The sequence below is a fragment of the Polypterus senegalus genome, chromosome 8 (genome assembly GCF_016835505.1).
Source record: "Polypterus senegalus isolate Bchr_013 chromosome 8, ASM1683550v1, whole genome shotgun sequence".
NCBI lineage: Eukaryota > Metazoa > Chordata > Cladistia > Polypteriformes > Polypteridae > Polypterus > Polypterus senegalus.
The window spans coordinates 104,331,215-104,350,141 of record NC_053161.1 but is presented as its reverse complement, the minus strand read 5'-3'; the positions used below and the strand labels follow the sequence as shown (position 1 = coordinate 104,350,141).

General features: G+C 35.2%; 1 protein-coding gene across 1 annotated transcript; it reads right to left on the bottom strand.

Annotated features, from left to right (window-relative positions):
- Positions 1-496: 496 nt before the first annotated feature.
- Positions 497-17,313, bottom strand: gcc1 (GRIP and coiled-coil domain containing 1). The gene is made up of 3 exons (XM_039761528.1): positions 17,187-17,313; positions 8,914-10,019; positions 497-3,733 (listed from the first exon to the last, which is right to left on the bottom strand). The coding sequence occupies exons 2-3, from the start codon at positions 9,970-9,972 to the stop codon at positions 2,420-2,422; spliced, it is 2,373 nt and encodes a 790-aa protein (XP_039617462.1). The 5' UTR covers positions 9,973-10,019; positions 17,187-17,313; the 3' UTR covers positions 497-2,419.
- Positions 17,314-18,927: the final 1,614 nt, after the last annotated feature.

Sequence of the window (18,927 nt, the reverse complement as noted above, 5' to 3'; positions counted from 1 at the left end):
ATAGTCTAAACATCATCACTTGACACAGGTTGACCTGCATTTGGTAATTTATATCCTTTTTATTTCTTTAGTGATAGTAAAGCAGGTGCATTTTAAAGCATTATTTTTTAATAGATAAGAATGATTATTTTTAAGGCTTTTTTACCCTAAAGTATTCACTTAGGTAAATATGCAAGTATGTTATGTTCTACATCAAAACAACACTCAGTCAGCCAAACTAAGAGAAGCCTGGGCATTACTTCAAAATACTAACTCTTAAATTTATAGAAATACAATTATTTCAACACATAGAGCTTTATACTGATAGAATACAAGTTTGTTTGTTTTTTTGTGTGAAACTTATACAAACTGACACGAGTATACTTAATTGACAAGAAGCATATTAAAATGTTCCAAAACCTAAAAAATATACACCATAGACATATTTAATTGAGATAAAAACTGTATTCAAATAATGAAAATATACTGCAAATACACATAAAACATTGACACATACTGATAGTTAGCACTTCAGCGTTTTCCCTGGAAAAATTTTATTAGAGGGTAGTACTGGTTGCTGACAAGGTGGTGGGGGCTGGTTGGAAGTCAGTGACCGACAAAGAACAAAGGTTATCAAACAAGTTTTAAATTAATTTGCATTCAAAAAAAAGACAGCCTCACAAAAAGACAGACAAATTTTTATCTGAATTACATTTTCTAAGTTTAGTACAGTAAGGAGGAAATTAGAACATAATTCTCTGCTTTACATTACAAGACAAACTATTGAAAGTAGGTGAGAGCTACAAGAATGAATTTGATTTTGGGAACAAGGGGTGGAAGTTGTGTTATTGCCTAAATGCATATAACATTTAAGGGCAGCAGTTCCTAAAATCTGGTCTTTCCTCAGCTACCAGAGTTGTTGTCATAAGTGAGTTGCAGTGCTTGACTAATCCTGTGTTTACTTGACATTGGAGTTTCCGGAGCTCCAACATGCAACATTTCATTATCTTACTTTAGTTTGTATTTGTGTATTTCTGATTGGATTTTTGGTAGAAAAGTGAAGATGCCGTTGATTTATTAGCTCTATTTTTGTCAAAATAAAGAGAAACTAAATGCATTAAAGGTGTATCATGTCACTCCAAATGCATTTCATCCACAAAAATACCCTTACTGGCTGGCCAATTTATATGTTTATTTTATACAATGACTGAGGTGGAAGAACTTGGAGAATTTCAAGACATTGTTTTCTTCGAGTTGTTTGACTTGGCGCTCTTGACTTCATGGATTGTTCACATGAAACTAATGACTGGGAAACTCTCTGTTCAGGTCTGTCTATTAGCATGGGAAGGCTGTCTAATTTCAAGACTATTTCCAGGTTTTCATACCAATTTCAAGATGTACATTGTGTCTCCCAAGTAGTGCAACTTGAAGCAATACTGGGAGTCATTTAACATACAGAACGTCCGAGTATGAACAGGAACACCTTATGAAAGAAAGCAAACACAATAAACAATGGTATACCCCCGTGAAAATTCACAGCAATTTGATAAAAAAATTCAATCTGCTTTAAGATTGGATGTCATAATGCTTTACCCTCACTCCACCCCACAGGGAAAACTATGGATTACTATACTGCAATTGTGGTTGCATGATTACTTAGCAATCCACCCAATGATTTCAGTGATAGGGGAAACACTGCACTTAGTTAAATTCTTTCATCTGGCACATCTACACTGGCCAAAAATAAGAGTTAAAAATAGAACTGTGAAATGCACATCTTCTCAAGAAATATTATGGTAAAAAATTATAAAACTGCCCCATAATTAATATGGTTTTCAATTCTTAGGACAACAGTTAGTACCAATTTGGTTTGACTGCACTAACACTTATCTCAGATTAATAACATTCTTTAATTAAAGGTTTCAAAAGCATAAGGAATCATAATACATAAATTAAAATGTTTTTGTATACACTATATTGCACCATGACATCATAATTCAACTCATAAAAACAGTATAATCTTGAGTATATTTAAATGTTCTATTCTAGAAACAATAACATTTTTAAACATTGCAAAGAATACAAATATAAAGAAATAAAGCAACTATCACTATACTAACCAACTGGAAAATCATTAACCCAAAAGAAAGCAAGAAAATATGGTGCAATTGCTGATTGTATATGGTGCTTTAATGACATCTAGAGGATAAAAGAGATATAACTCAAATGACAAACGTGATCTTGTTGAATCATTATAAATAACAAATCTTAATACATAATCCTTTTCTTTTATATAATAAATGTGTATGAAAAGTGAAATATATGATTGGAAAAAAAACAAATTTGGCAAATCAGCAATACCAGTATTTAAAAGGAATTTAATACATCACCAAAGGAAAAAAGTCAAAATAAGGTGTTAATATCATTGAGCTATGGGCATCTACCTGGACCCAGAACCCCACCAGCTACTACCTTGAAGTTTCATTACAGCTTGCTTTTCTTGCGGGCTAAAGTGCAATATGGTTAATATTGCTGTAAGTGTTTGCTGTCGCCCAAAAAAGTCCTGCAGAGTCAAGTATTTGTAAATAATGTTCTTTAGGTATTCAAGATTGGCTCCTTCTCGACTCAGATCTCTGTCACTTTTCTGAAGTTGATCTTTAAGAACAGAAAGTTCCTCCTCATATTGCTCCCTTGTAGCCACAAACTTATCCTGAAGTTGATGAAAATCTCCTTCCAACCGATGTTTCTGCTTGCGCAAAGAGATGATCTCAACTTCCTTTCGAGCCAGTTGTTCTGCATATAGTAACAGAGTGGGCTCATTAGGGCCTGCCAATTTCAGAGCCTCAGCAATGATGTCCTGAGTAGAATCATCTGAAATTTCCTTATCTGCTACTTCCCTCTCCAAGATTATATTGTTCTCACTGGTACTTTTAAGTCCACTTAAGGTATAACTAAATGATATAGATTTCAAACGATCAAGCTCTTGATCTTTTTCAGCTAAGAGGGCAAGGGTCCGGTCTCTTTGTTTGTGTAGTTCTTCCTCTAGTTTAAGTGATCTTTCACGGTATCCTGCCTGTAACTTTTCCAGGTCTTGCTTGTGAGTCTGTTGCAGGTTGGTGATGTATTGTTGCTTGGCTTCAAGTTCTTGCTTGTGGTTGTTCTCCATTTCATCACAGGACAAACGAAGCAAAATATACTTTTCCTTAAGTTCAGAAAGTTGCTCTCTAGTGTCCTCCAACTCCTTTGTAATATTACCATCTTTAGAAGTCTTATTTTTGAGCACAACCTGTGCCCTCATCTTGTACCTTTCAAACTCCTCCTTTAGCTGTTTCAGTTCCTGTTGATAATAAATTACGGAAGCCTTCTCCCCATCTGATAGCTCAGTACTATCTGTAAGATCCAAATCACACTGCTTCTCAAAATCAAATGATTGTGGGGATTTCTGTGTTGCTAATACTAAAAGCTTTTTGAGCTTTTCTATTTTGTCTTTTAATACATTTACATCCAAGTTTGACTCATCTATTGTAAGATCCACTGAACTCCTAATAGTTGCTGCAATAGCCAAAGTCTTATTTTCCATGTCTAGCTGCAAAATTCGATCTCTGAGTTTTTGTATAGTTTGCTGGTCTTTTTGTTTGGCTTTTTCATAACTGCCTAATAACTCAGAAAGCTCAGATACTTGACCCTCAAGGCTTGCAATACGTTCTTCTTCTTTCTGAGCATGTTGCTTGAGTTGTTCTTCAGCTTGTGCAACCTTAACAGAAAAACAATATAAACTTTATGAAACAAAAACATTAAGTAGGCTTTACATATATTGAATAACACGGAATTGTGTGTAATGTATACAACCTGATAAATATTAGTATTGTAAATGATACATGGAGGAAAATTTAATTGGTGGGACTGATAACAAATGTCATCAGCTAAACACATACTTAAAACATTTACTTTAAAAATGTCAACTGATGCATGAAAGAAGCTTTTTAGCCCCAATGAATGTGCTAGGATGGTGTGATAACTATAGAGACATATGGCAACAAAATAGTGGTATGGTTCATTTTAGCAAGAGGATACAGTAAAGTATAACACCATAACGGAAATGTAACACTGGAGAAAACCTGATGGTAGGCAAGTCAAGTTTCTTTTTTCTTTGAAACATATTTACAATGACATACAAAAGTTTCAGCCAGTTTTTTTTCACTTGGATGTGAACTGTTGCTATTAAACTGGGTCAAAGAGTCGGTGCTGTGGTTAGCACTTCTGCCCAAAACCTCAAGCTCCCTAAATCTGTTTCCAAAGTGCTCCCTAACATTTATTGTGAAGAGTGTGTGTAGAAAAGAATCTCCCCCATTGAAAATATTCACATTGTATTGCTTTACAGCCTGAAATGAAAGCACACACAAAAATATTTTTTCAGCTTTATTTACTCAATGCAACCTATAACATCCAAATCAAAGATATGTAAGCCACAGCTTGGAAAAAAACAATAGACTTTCTTGTATACTCAGATATAGGGGTGGATATTTGGGGAGTAAACCCCAAGACAATGATTATATTTTTTTATTATGTAGCCTTCATTAAAGAACCACCAACAACAAATCAAATAAAATGAACAATAAATTATACAATTATTATCAACATAAAGTTGAATAAATTGGACTCTGCAGCTGCATGAATAAAAGGTAAAGTACCACTTCAGGTTAACAGAAATAGGCTAAACGTTGATAGAAATCTACATTTTGTACTTAATACTTGTATTCAAAATTTGGTTAACCTAAGTGAAAGCGTACTCAAGTTATCGTGTTTACATACACACACACACACACACAGATAAACACACAGACATAACTCCAAAAATGGTATTTTCGGACTCAGGGAGGTCTAAAACATTGAGTACATCAAAATCCTGAGGTCGACTTTTTGGATCATTACAGTATTTTCCCTATATTCTGTATACAAGAAAGTAAAAAACTGATAAAGTTTGAAATGATAAATGATCAAACCGTGTGAATGCTTTGTTAAACCACCATTTGCTTTAACTATAGCCTGGAGTCTGTTGGGATACTTTTGTAACAACTTTGCACTGAGCAATATTTGCCCACTGTCTTTACTGAATTATTTAAGCTCAGTCAAACGGGATGGTGACTCCTGCTGGACTGCAAACTTCACATCATTCCACAGATTTTCAATAGTGTTTAAGTCTGGGCTCTGATTAGGCCACGCAAGGACATTCACTTTTTTTCTCCTTCAGCCACTGTGTGTTCAATTTTGCAGTATGCTTCGGGTCATTGTCATGTTGAAAGGTAAACTTTCTTCCCATCTTCAACTTTCTAGGAAAAACAGCAGCACATTTTCTTCAAGAATTTGATGATATTTTGCGCCATCCATTTTTCCTTCCACATTGACAAGTGCCCCAGCCCCTGCTGCACAGAAACACCCCCAAAAAAGGATGCTACCACCTCCATACTTTACTATAGGTGAGGTGTGTTTTGGAAGGGGTGCTGTATTGGCTTTCCACCAGGTGTACTGTTTGATGTTGAGGCTATTTTCATTTCATCTGACTATAATACTTTTTTACACTTGGCCTCAGAACCTTCAAGGTATGTTTTGGCAAAAAAAACCAAACAAGACATTTGTGGAGCGCTTGTGATATTGTCATATACACACAATGACCACTCTTTGTCATAAATTCCTGCAACTCCTTCAAATTTGCCATTGGCCTCTCGGTAGCCTCTTTGACCAGTTTCCTCATCACTGTTATATCCAGTTTGGAGGGACGGCCAGATCTGGGAATGGTCTTCATAAATCACATTCCAATTCTTAATTATGCACTTTTCTGTGCTCCTATGGATCGATAAAGCTTTCCACAACTTTATCTCTAAAGCTTCTGAAAGTGCCTTGCCACCCAAAGTTAACTGTTTGCTTTCAGTTGCACTACCAAGCACTGGAATGCTCCAGGAACAACTGGTTTTATGCTAAACTAATCACACTGTTTACAATTGATCACAAGTGGAAGCCAATTCACCTTGTTGCTCAACAGAGAAAGCGATTACTTACACCAGATTGATTTTACAAGTATTTTTTGGAGGTGGATGATCCTTTATCAATCTTAATGATTCTTGTTTTTTATTTTTATGAACTGTTGCTATTATATATTTGACATGGATGATATGGTTTGCATAAAGAAAATAAAGCAGAAAAAATATTTGTTTCTGTTTTCATTTTAGGTTATAAACCAACAAAAAGTTAATATTTTCAAAGAGGGTGATTCTTTTCTATACCCACTGTATATGCTTTTTTCCTTCCTCATTGAATTCCAGCTTATTAGTGAAACATGTTTTTCCCAGTTCAAACAAACGTTGATAATTTGCTAATACTTGTTCTTGACATCTGCTGTTCTATCTTTTCTTTAATAATTGCTTTCAGTAATTTATCTGTCATGAATGCTAAGCTACTGGCCTACAGTTACTTTGATGAGCCCAATCACCCATTTTTATACAATACTAGCAAAATACCCGTGCTTCGCAGCAGCGAAGTACTGCCTTAAAATTTTTATTAAGAAGAAATGTAAACCTTTTTAAACTGAGGGAAAATATACCAATAATTATTTGTTAAGGATCTCTTTGTATACCACATTGTGAGTTCGGCCCTACGGTAATATGACCAAGCTGTGTGCTGTGCTTACTCTTGAGCATGCAACGTACAGTTGGTGATGTGAACAGTAATCTTGTTTCAAATCTCACAGCTTGGATTGCTGCTGTCATAATCGGTTTGAGTTTCATGGTTTGTTTCAATTACGACAGTATTTGTAGGACTTGTGTTGAAGAGACATTCTGCATCTGTCAAGCGTTGTAAGTATACAACCGGTTTCATCGATAACTTCACATCCAGCTTTTGAGAGTTTAAACATTCATAAACATCAAAGTGTCCACTACTGAAATCGTCACCTGTCAATCTAAGATGTTTAAGAGGCACTGGCGGTTGTCGAAAGGTGTAAAATATTTGGCCATTTTGGTACACTTGAAAGCGACAACCGAACTATTTAGCGGCAGCCATCAACTCACATGCAGATCCATAGGTGAAGGGCTTAAGCATTTCACTCTTATAGTGCTCCTGTGTAGTATAATTATCTCCTGTACCGTCATCAGTCCACACCTTGAACCTGTCCCAGTCATTCAATACATAAGACACAATGTTCCTTCGGATATGAAGAGTGAGCCTGATATGGCCGTGCAATATATAACAAAGAGAATGGAAAAGGTAGGTGCCATCTCCGGGCATGGAAACAACTCAGTAAGTGACAGTTCTTTAATCGATGGTGATCACCTCGATAGACATGTTAATGGGGGTACGATTGGAATGATAAAGCAAATGGGTACCTGAACAATGTAAAGTAAGTCTAAAATACCTACACAATAACTATAATCGTAATAAATGAACAATAAAACAGCGGAGAAGCCGTGGATTAAATTAAAAGGCTGTAGTTATCAGCAGGTAGACGTGAAACCCGTGGCGTAGCAAGGAAGGGAATGTAGAGACTGGAGCGACGGACGGCCTTATATAGGTAGGCAGCCAACAACGTGGGAGGCGTAGGGATGGGGGACCCAACGCCGCCTCACACGGTGACCGAGCTGCAGGCTATGGATGTATATATGTACGTAAGTAGGATTAAGTTAGCGTTGGGAACCCGCATACCGAATTTCTTGAAGATGGGCCCATAAGTAACAAAGACCATTGAAAAGTTCAATATGGCGGCCGACAGTGGCATCATACCACCGAAATAAGTATGTACATTGGTTTCGGTTAGCGCAGGGAGGCCGCCTACCAAATTTCGTGAAGATGGGGCCATAAATAAGAAAGTTCAACATGGCGGACGTTGTTGACCGTTATACGTAGAATTTCGAAATGAAACCTGCTTAACTTTTGTAAGTAAGCTGTAAGGAATGAGCCTGCCAAATTTCAGCCTTCTACCTACACGGGAAGTTGGAGAATTAGTGATGAGTGAGTGAGTGAGTCAGTGAGGGCTTTGTCTTTTATTAGTATAGATGATATATTTGGTAGTTTCCACTTTTTAGATATTGCTAAGCCAGATAGGATTGTAGAGACCATAAATGTCCCCAAAATAACATCATGAAACTTTGTAAATGCATTACAGAATACATTAAGAAAAATAATTTAGGTTAAATTTTTCTTTTACCCTTTTGCATTTCTTTTAACTTTGACAGGGTCAAAAGAGAAATAACTAATACAATAAGTATGTATTCTTTGAAATTCTTACTTTCTTATCTGCACACTCAAATAAGGCAGAACTTGCAAGATGGTGGCTTTGTTATGTTAGTATTGAAAAAACACAATGATTTATTTTACTAACAGTGAAATATGTACTGCAACAAAGTGTCTTGTATGCTCTGTGAAAAAGAGTAAATAATATACTTATTGCTGTCGGGTGTGGGTATAAAACTTTCCATGATTAAGATGAACTAATGAATATTATAATTTTAGTTAAATGCAAAGTCTGCTATAGCTCACCAGCACTTTTAGTATGGAAGAAAAAATGTACTCTTACAATTAATTTCACATTAACTAATTTGCAGCATAACAGTAATTTGCAGACTGTGTCTACATATGTCATATTCAAATATTGTTAAAAAATTATCTTGGCAACAATTACATTGGCAGAATGACAATAACCACTTTTTTCTTACTCCTTACTGGGTCTTCCCCTAGACATAATATGGAGAAAGGCATCCTGAAATGTAAATCAGAAAACCATAGTGTAGCCCTTTCTGATATCCCGGTAATGAGTGCTATAGAGGTATACTATTTGCGGCATATGTTATTTTAAACTGAGTCATACTAAAACAGCACTAAACTGTCAGGCATACCATTGCATATGTGGAAGTCTATGTTTGTACCCAATACCAAATACTGTACCTTCTTCATCTCACTCTGAAGTTGCAGCTGGAAATGCAACTTCAGGTCAGATATCTGCTGCTGCATTTCACCTACACGTGGATCAGGTCTGTTTCTCTCTTCCTCCGTAGTCTGTAGTTTTCTTCTTACTTCATCCATCTCTTTGGAAAGTTGTTTTATTTGACTTTCATAATGCACAGTCAAATCAACAGCTGAGATTTTGCTTGCAGTTTCCTCTCTTATTTCCTCAAGTTTCAGCTCTGCATCTTGTCTTGAGGCACGCTCTTCTTGAAGCAGCTGTTGCAACTCTCTGAGCATTATTGCATGGTCCCCTTGCTCTTGTGCTCTTTCATGCTGTTGTGTTATTACACGTGCTTTTGCCTCTGCTAATTGATCTTGCAAGTATTTAATCTCACTTTCATACTTTCTTTTTTCTTCTTCCAATTTTTCATTTAATTCATCTAATTCCTGCTTCATCTTTTTTCTATCAGCTTGAAAGGATGCCTCCATCCTGGACTTCTCTTGTGCCACAGTAGCAAGAGAGTTTGTTAGTATGGACAGCTGAGTCTTCATCTGAAGAATTCTTTTATCTATTTCTCCTGTAGCCTGCTGCTCACCACTGCTGCAGCTGACACCACTCTCTGAGCCATTGCTTTCTTCAAACTTTTGAGAAGGATCTGTTGTCATTATATCAACAAGATTTCTGTCTTCATCATTTGCCTCACCTTTGGTGCTGTTGCTTGTTAAACTTGTTGCAGTATCTGCACTAGCAGCAGTGCCAAGACTGTCTTCACTGTGAACAGAGCTCTTATCATCTCCAGCATCTGGAAGTAAACGATTAGCTGCAGAAACTGTCTGACATTTTTCATTTTGTAAATGTAAATCTGCTTCCTGGGAGACAGTGAGGACTTTAAGACTTGCTTCTAGTGCCTCTTTCTCTTTTAGTAGGCTTTTATAAGCTCTCACAACATCCTTAAAACGTGTCTGATACTGGGTCAATTGTTTCTTTTGACCCTCTATAATATCTAGCAACTCTTTCTTGCTAGGGCCACCTCCAAAGTTCATTCCAAACTTCTCCATTATCTTACATTCAGCTCAATGCCTCCTTAAACAGGAAATATCAAAATCTGTAACAGAATAACATATAAATATATACTTTATTACATAAAAATATACTAAAAGTAACAAGTGAAATATTTTGCTTGAAACTAACTAGATTAGATTAGTAATTCTGAGTTTTAAAAAGTTTTGAAATCTCAGCAAAAAAAAACTACAATATTAAACCATTAATTATATACTCATTTATAAAACAACAAAAAAGAACATTCACCTCAAAAATAAACACTAACATACAGCAAAAATGAGACTTGATGTGATTTTCTATAAAACTAAAACATTACTATATAAGATGTTGAAAATGAAATTGTATATAGCAATGCAGTAAAATTCCTAGAAAACTACAGCCGAGTTTTTCTCTTAAGTCGTAGGTTCAATATTGGTATATAGGCTTATTTCTTCTTTTTTAGTTTGGTAAAACATTACAAACTGTGCAAAGTGAAGAAATGGGTAAATTATAGTCTTTAGAATTAGAGTTAAAATCTTAAATGTTTGTTAATGATTTATTTATATCACCCATAGATACTGCAGTAATATTGTCAAACTACATGACAGAACCCAACTCTCTAACAGGGCCGATGTCACCATTAAAGCCGCTTTTCCACTGCACAGTACAGCACGACACGGTTCAGTACAGCTCACTTTTAAGGGGCTTTCCACTGGGAACAGTACCTGGTCCTTTTTTTAGTACCACCTCAGCCGAGGTTCCAAGCGTGCCGAACCGTTACCAAAATGTGACGTGTAAACTCTGCTGGTCACTGATTGGCCGGAGAAAATCGTCATTACTGCGTCACTGGCTATTCTTTTCTTTAAAGGTACAGACACGCGGAAGTTTCAAAAGTTCTCCAGCCATTGAGTGTTTGTAAAACCGGGAACAATCACATCCCACCACTCTGAAGCACGGTTAAATGTCCAAACAGATGGTCTTTTGCGGCGACTTTTTTGCAAAATGTGGAAGATCTGTAATATACAGAATCAGCATTTTAATGTTACACTGGCAGTTAAGTTCATTTTATGCTTTGCAACAGTGATAAAAGTTAGCTAGTGATGTGCTTTTTTTAGATGCTTAACCTTGCGCGTTATCGAGCTAAAGTGTTGTTGTTGTCTGCGTGTTGTTGTAAAAGTTCCACGGTGTCACTGCAGTAGAGGCGGCGCAACTATAACGACACGTGAATAATCCCGCCCACTCTAAAGCGGTACTAAACTGCAGCCGAAACGCAAACCGAGCTGAACTGAGCCGAACCAAGGTGAGCTGTACTGAACCGTGTCATGCCGTACTATGCAGTGGAAAAGCGGCTTAAGATGCAATAGGCATTTCCATAGGGTGCAGATAATAAGGGGGGTGGACCCAGCCACATGGATTAGCTACCGAACAGTCAGTTGGTGCACTAATAAACTTGGCCTAGGGCACAAAATAACCTAGCACCGGCACTGCTCGCTCAGATTACGAACAGAAAGTTTATGACTGACAGTTGCTGGAAAAATCGTACAATGTGACAAGGCCTCAAGTTGTAAATGCTTTGTTTGCTTCTGTATAGTATAGTATTGTACAGTATTTAGTATTTATGTTTATTAACCCTTTCAGAAGCAAATCTAGTAAATGCATCATTTTATATATTTGGCTTGCTGGTCAATATTCAAGGTAAAAAGAATATAATAAATGTGCCCCTCCAATGTTTCAAATAAAAATCATACAGCATCTCTTATGGAACAGGCTAACAACTGATTATTAAGTAGGAATCACCTATCATTGTCTTGGTAAATTCAAGCTGGACAGCCTTGTTGTTATACTGTATTAGTGTGGTAAGGAGCTAAAACTATTATGATGGTGAAAAAAGAAACTCTACTACAGTACAAATTGTTGGTCAGAAATAATAGACTAATTATTTTCAAAAACAAAAGAAACTGTGGGGAAAAAAGCTGAATCATCAGTCTGTTTTCAAATATAATCTAAAACAGAATATAGAAAGAAAAAGTTAATTATATTACATTTCTTTTAGGTTTAGACATATGTTTGGTACTTTTAAAGACAATGTTATTTTTTCACAACTGTAGCATGCAATGATGTGCCCTGGAAACTAACACTAAGTGCATCTATTCTATAATAGGCCTTACATTGGTGTTTTAAGTGTTGATTATGATCTAACTAGCAAAATACCCACGCTTCACATCGGAGAAGTAGTGTGTTAAAGAAGTAATGAAAAAGAAAAGGAAACATTTTAATAATAACGTAACATGATTGACAATGTAATTGTGTTGTCATTGTCATGAGTGTTGCTGGCATATATATATATATACACACACACACACACACACACACACACATATACATATATATATATATAAAAATACACACACATATACACACACACACACATATATATATACACATATATCTACATATATACTGTATATACACATATACAAATCTACATATATATATTAGGGGTGGGACTCGATTAAAAAAATTAATCTAATTAATTAGAGGCTGTGTAATAATTAATCTTGATTAATCGTATGTAATCACACATGAAAATTTGCCCCAAATCGCAAATGTTTTTTTTTTATTTAAAAGGGTTTTAGTGGGCGACAGAATCAAATAATAGACATGGACATGAATATTGTAAACTCAAGCTCTTTTAATTTCTGAAAAAAAAAAAAAGCTTTTAAACTGCATTTCAATTCAAAACAGAAACAAAAATATCATCCCTGGCTAAAATTGGGCAGACTTAAAAATAAAATGGTATTTTAAGTACTTTAAGTACATTTTCAGAATGGTATTGTCTTTAAATAATAATAACCAAAATTTCAACATAAAGTGCAGTTTTTCTTCTTAAAAAAATAAGTCAGAAACATAAAAGGTAATTTCACCAGCTTCATCTTTAAACTCTGCGTAACCTTAGCCAAAATTATTTTGTACATTAGGCTAAAACTGTGTGATCAGTGAACATTTTGTAATTAGATGTAATTAGAATTACTAACGGTCTCGGAAGTCCAATGATCCCCAGTAAGAGCCACAAAGTCCACTTTCTGTAATGCATCTAATTTTGCTTGCTTTTCAGTGCGCACAAAACCATGCTTTTATCAAGGCTTCCGTCGGGTAGTCTTTTGAAATGAAATTTTTCTCCGATCAGTCGTAGGAACGCGCTTTATTCTGAGTCTAACATTTTTGTAGTTCTGATGTGTGCATCAGTGTAATCGATGTACCAGGAAATCATGCATTGACAAAAGTTCCCCTTTGCTTGGAACTGAAAGTGTGATTAAATGCGTTATTTTTTTTAACGCGTTATAAAGTACATGCATCGAAGCTTCTCAGCTGTGCTTGTGATAAGAAAAGGAAACATTTTAAAAATAACGTAACATGATTCTGCGTTAACCGCATATTTTTTCATACGTCTCAAACCAAGGGGATGCGAGGGTAAAATGAATCGTGAAGCGCGTACATACTCAGTGCATCCCTCTCGAATCGAACCTCGGATGTCGGCGCTAGAGGCGAAGCCTCTACCATTGCGCCACGGCGTGTGGCTTTTCTACTTTAGAGTATGTAGATCGGGGTATATATATATATATATATATATATATATATATATACATATATACCCGCGTTTCGCAGCGGAGAAGTAGTGTGTTAAAGAAGTTATGAAAAAGAAAAGGGAACATTTTAAAAATAAAGTAACATGATTGTCAATATACAGTAATTGTTTTGTTAGTGTTACGAGTGTTGCTGTCATCAAGGATTTGATTATCATTATTTCTTTCAATCAGGTTCGTATTTGTAGGATGTGTTGTGTTCAAGTTACATTCCGTGTTTGTCAATCGTTGTAAAGATTACAGGTGTCATTCATCGATTCGTTTCTTACTGCATCAATAAACAGCTCGTCTTCCTCTTTATCCGAGATGTGACACACTGCATGCACAGGTTTTTTTTTTTACACTGTCTTCCTTTAGCGGGACATTGACTTTTTCCACCGTGTGCTTTGTTTCCACAGTAGCTGCACTTATGAATATGCTTGTATGTATCAGACGCTTCATATTTTTTTGCTGCCTTCTCAATTGTGTAATTCGGTTTTTGTTCAGCAGTCTTTGGAACTGTTGCTTTTTGCCTGTGTACTGCATCAGTTCACGTGAGCCGGTGTACATGCATCGAAGTTTCCCAGCTGTGCTGGTGCCATCTCGTGCGATGTCCACGGCTGTATTTAATGTTAGCTAAGACCCGGCACTTAAAAGTTTCTCTTGCAGTTTTGCTGAGTTTGTGCCAAACACCACCCTGACCATCTCATCTTCGTCTGCATAAGCACAGTCCTTCACCCGTGAATATTTAGCGGCAGTGTTTCTATTGGATTGCCGCTGAAGGACGGCCTTATATGGGCAGGCACTAAATTACGGGAGGCGTAACTCCGCCTCCCACGGGCATCGAGCAGAAGTCGATTATAGTATATGGACGAAAAAATAGGTTCCAGTTATGACCATTACGCGTAGAATTTCGAAATGAACGAGTGAGCCTGTCAAATTTCAGCCTTCTACCTACACGAGAAGTTGGAGTATTAGTGATGAGTCAGTCAGTCAGTCAGTCAGTCAGTGAGTGAGTAAGTCAGTGAGGGCTTTGCCTTTTATTAGTATAGATTCATCTCAACTCTTTCTTTAAAATGTTGTATTAATTGTATTTTTAATCTGATTGGGGTTTACATATTTTAATGTTATCTTTACAGTATTGTTTGTCTGATCACTTTACCAGGTTTTAAAAAAATCTGCATGGATAGAAGAACAACAATAGGCAGGTATTACAGATCCAAATTATTTCAATAGCAAAAAGGCAGGTTTATCTAGGAATTGTTATAGTAATGGCAATTCAAATATATGCCGAGAGCACTCAATAGGTAGTGGAGTACAGGAACACAAGTTCACAGATATAATCAATAATTGCTTTTTGGTACCATAAAATAATGACTAATTTGAAAACCTGTCTGGGCCCGATACTCTAGATTACATACAAAAAATTTATAATATAGACATTATTAAAGCATATGGATCAATTGGTGTTAGAATATAATATATGTTACAGTACTTTATCATATCAAATCCACAAAAATAACTAATTTTAACATTACAGAACAAGTTTAGTATTAGTTAACATGCTAAAAACACAATATTAGCCTCTCTAAGAAACAAAGTTAAATACCACTAATTTGTGGTTATTTCTTCTACTAGCAAAGAAATAATGGTGGCATTCAATACAAAATTTAAAGATCTTGTTAATGTGTATCATCTACCTGCTATCTCATTTAGTTAAACAAGGTAACTTAAAAATTATCTCATAATTAGACAGATGTGAAGCTGACAGGTCATGATTAATTTGAATGACTACTCTAGGTAATGTACTTCTACCAATCTTAGTGCTTAACAGATTAAAAACTAGGTATTTTATAAAATAAACAAAACCCAGAGTACAGTAATACAAAGTCTACATATTTTTCAGCTTATAATGTACCATACAAAACAGAAATACTTACAATATCTAAAACATTCAGATTTTATTTTGTTAAAAAGTACTGGGTTTTAAAGAAAAACACTTTCAAATTAACTAAGCACTTGGAAAAAAATCAACCAAATAATCAATAATTGCATTAAAAACACACAATATAAGCATTAACTTGAAATTTTAAAAAGAGTGCAATTGCAAAAAAAAAAAGACAAAACTGCAAGGCAAGTACTTACAGATGTCTTAAATAATAACAATGTTAAAATGGCATAAAGGTTGATGCTTGCAAGGTTCTCCCCACATTTCAACAATTCTCAAGTTTAAAATGATCTTATTTTTTGAATGAAAACGTAAGCATTGATGTTAAGTTAAACCCACCATTGCAAAGCTAATTCTCATTGCTTTTGCACTACTTTATTAACAATGTACAGTATAATCAGTGCTGCACTACCTCTTTTTTCAATGACAACAACAACATTTATTTATATAGCACATTTTCATACAAACAGTAGCTCAAAGTGTTTTACATAATAAAGAATAGAAAAATAAAAGACACAATAAGAAAATAAAATAAATCAACATTAATTAACATCGAATAAGAGTAAGGTTCAATGGTCTGGGGGGACAGAAAAAACAAATAAAACTCCAGACGGCTGGAGAAAAAATAAAATCTGTAGGGATTCCAGACCATGAGACCGCCCAGTCCTCTCTGGGCTAATTAATAACGTGACAAAAGCTAAAATCACAACAGTTTTGAAATCTCACTTACAATAGGAAAATATGTTAACAGATTACATTATTGGGATGAATTAGCTTATATAATAGCTATTCTATGAAGAACACATGCTATTCAAGATAAAAAGTGGCTCAACAATCCTTGCTTCCAAGAAAGGTGCTGATATTTTCATAACATTAAACGGGACATCAGATGTTTAAAATGGATAGCTGGTCTTGCATATTTTCTTGATAACTTTCACAAAGCTGTTTCACATTGTTTTTCATATTACATTGAAGCTGGAAACTTAATTATTACTTCAGGAGTATCAAACGTAATTCTTGGAGGGTCACCGTCTAGCACTTTTCATCCAAGCTACAATTTAAATTTTCGGCTCTTTTAAATTTCCCATTTCTTTATATAAATTAATATCAGTTTTTCTGCACCTTATACATGTTGTCTTCTGTTACACACCTACTGTACGTTTTTTTAACCTTACATCTTAACTCATACATACGCTACTATTATTAATGTTTTAAGTACTTTGTATTTGCCATAAAAAATAAGTGTTTACTTATAAGCATAAATGCAACAAAACAACAACAAAAAAACTGATATATGTATATGTTGGTTGCGTATCTTGTTAAACATAAATTCAGCATACACACAAACTCTGAAGTTAAAAAACAACAACTCTGAAGCTATACTGGTACAGTGCTTACTTTAGATGAAAAACGAAATATGTATCAGCAAGGACAAAATAATACTGACTCTGATGAAGAACTAGTGAGCACAGAGAAAAGTTAAAAAGGAAAACAAAAACTGAAATATACGTACTACACACAGTAATCTTGTTTAGACGTGTCCACTGCAAACATATGTCAAAACGTAAAATCTAAACTTGAAGGCCTGAAACGAGTGACAACTATACACTTTACAGAAACACAAACGATACAATTAAAACATTTAATCATCACTACTCACTTCCAAAAAGGAACTCTTTTTAAAAAACATAACCGTTTCCATTTCTTCATTGTGAAAAATACATAAAAATCCCAACAACACCGCGCATCTTACACGTACGATCACTCCACCTCCCAGAAACAAAAAGAAATAGAATTGTGGCAATAAAGTTTGTTGAAAAAATGTTGCTAATAAAGTTCAGTAAGCGCCATATTGTGAAGGTCAGCCCGTCTCTAATAAAGTAAGGCGCCTGCCGCAAATAAGCAAAACTGATCATGTATTCTGCTCGTAACTGCAGCCAGTTTTTACAGTTCTGAATTGAAAGCAAATATGTAACTATAAAGTCTTTTCGGTAAACTAATAATATGTAGAATAAACAAATTATATTACATTTTGATTTCTTCTGGCATATTTACCAAATCAGTTGTTGACATATCGTGATTAGACTTTTAATTCTCATCAAAGCTAAATATACAGTACTTAAATGAAGTTGGAAAAAATAAATATTGGAAAAGGTCAATAAAGGATATAGTAAATCCCTGGGGTCATTAACAAACATCCACAGTCACTGGAGGCAGTTCATGTATTCTGCATGCACCAGCGATGAGGGAAGAAAACTGGAGTGCCTGGATGGGAGTGCACAGAGATACTGGGAGAACGTACAGCCTACAAATGGACACCAGCCCTACGTGGGATTCAGACCCACGGCACTGTATTTGTGCCGGTTTGGCAATGTAATTATACATAAAAAATTGTTCCTTTCCATTTTTAAATTGTATTTTATTTGAACTCAATGAAATTACATATTAAATATACAGCGCTGAATAAAATTAAACTGTGTCCACTTGATTCAAGTGCACAGAAATACGTTTTTGTCTGAAATATTGGACTGGCAACTAAGCAGAATTATCATCGATATCTTAAATGCAACTCATTCAGTAGGTATTAAAAAATGTCTCAAATGAATGACTAATTTAAAAAGAAAAGAATTAGCATAAGAAATATTTTATTTATTTTAATTCATGAGGTAGAAGAACATAGTAAGCAGGAATAAATGTGTCAAATATTTGAAATATTAAAAAGTGTACTTCAGTTTAAATATTTAAAGTCTAAATAATTTTGGAATGTTATAGAAGTTCGTCAGTCTTTACCCTATGATAGAGATCAGTAGAGGGTTACATCCTGATCAAACCATCAAAAATAACATTAAATTCGTAATACCGACCTTGAAATAAAACGATACTCCGCATGTTTATGTTTAAAAAATTGTCATTTTTAACCATCTGGGGGTGGCTGTTAGAGGGCCAGGACAACTGGCAAAGAATTAAATATGAAAAATATCATATTCATGATCATCAATCTCGAAATAGCATAATATGACACTCAACATGGCTATACTATTAACCCTCAACTCCTTTGTGAGAAGGAGTAAATTTGACTCACTCTGTCCCATTTAGGGGTTAAACCCCACAGATCGGTCGATGTGACATGGACAACTTCAAGTCCTAGTCATTTTTGCTAAAGGCACCTATTAGTTTACTGTTTATCACAAGGATGTAATTACCTGGACAAAGCATGGGCCAAAACTGCCTAAAAATTAGGATTGTTCGGGAGTAGAGGGAAAAAAATAGGGGAGCCTCTGAAATGCTTGATATCCTGCATAACATCAAGACTAGTCAGATGGCATAACACATTTGAGGGGTTTCTCGTACCGGTACAAAAAAGAAAACGGCTGGTTTCAAATAATTCATAAGTAATTCTT

Coding starts and splice junctions, on each gene's coding strand:
- gcc1 (XM_039761528.1), bottom strand. CDS start 9,972: ATGGAGAAGTTTGGAATGAACTTTGGAGGTGGCCCTAGCAAGAAAGAG. Junction 3,734..8,913: donor TTCAGAGTGAGATGAAGAAG/GTACAGTATTTG, acceptor TTTTCTGTTAAG/GTTGCACAAGCTGAAGAACA.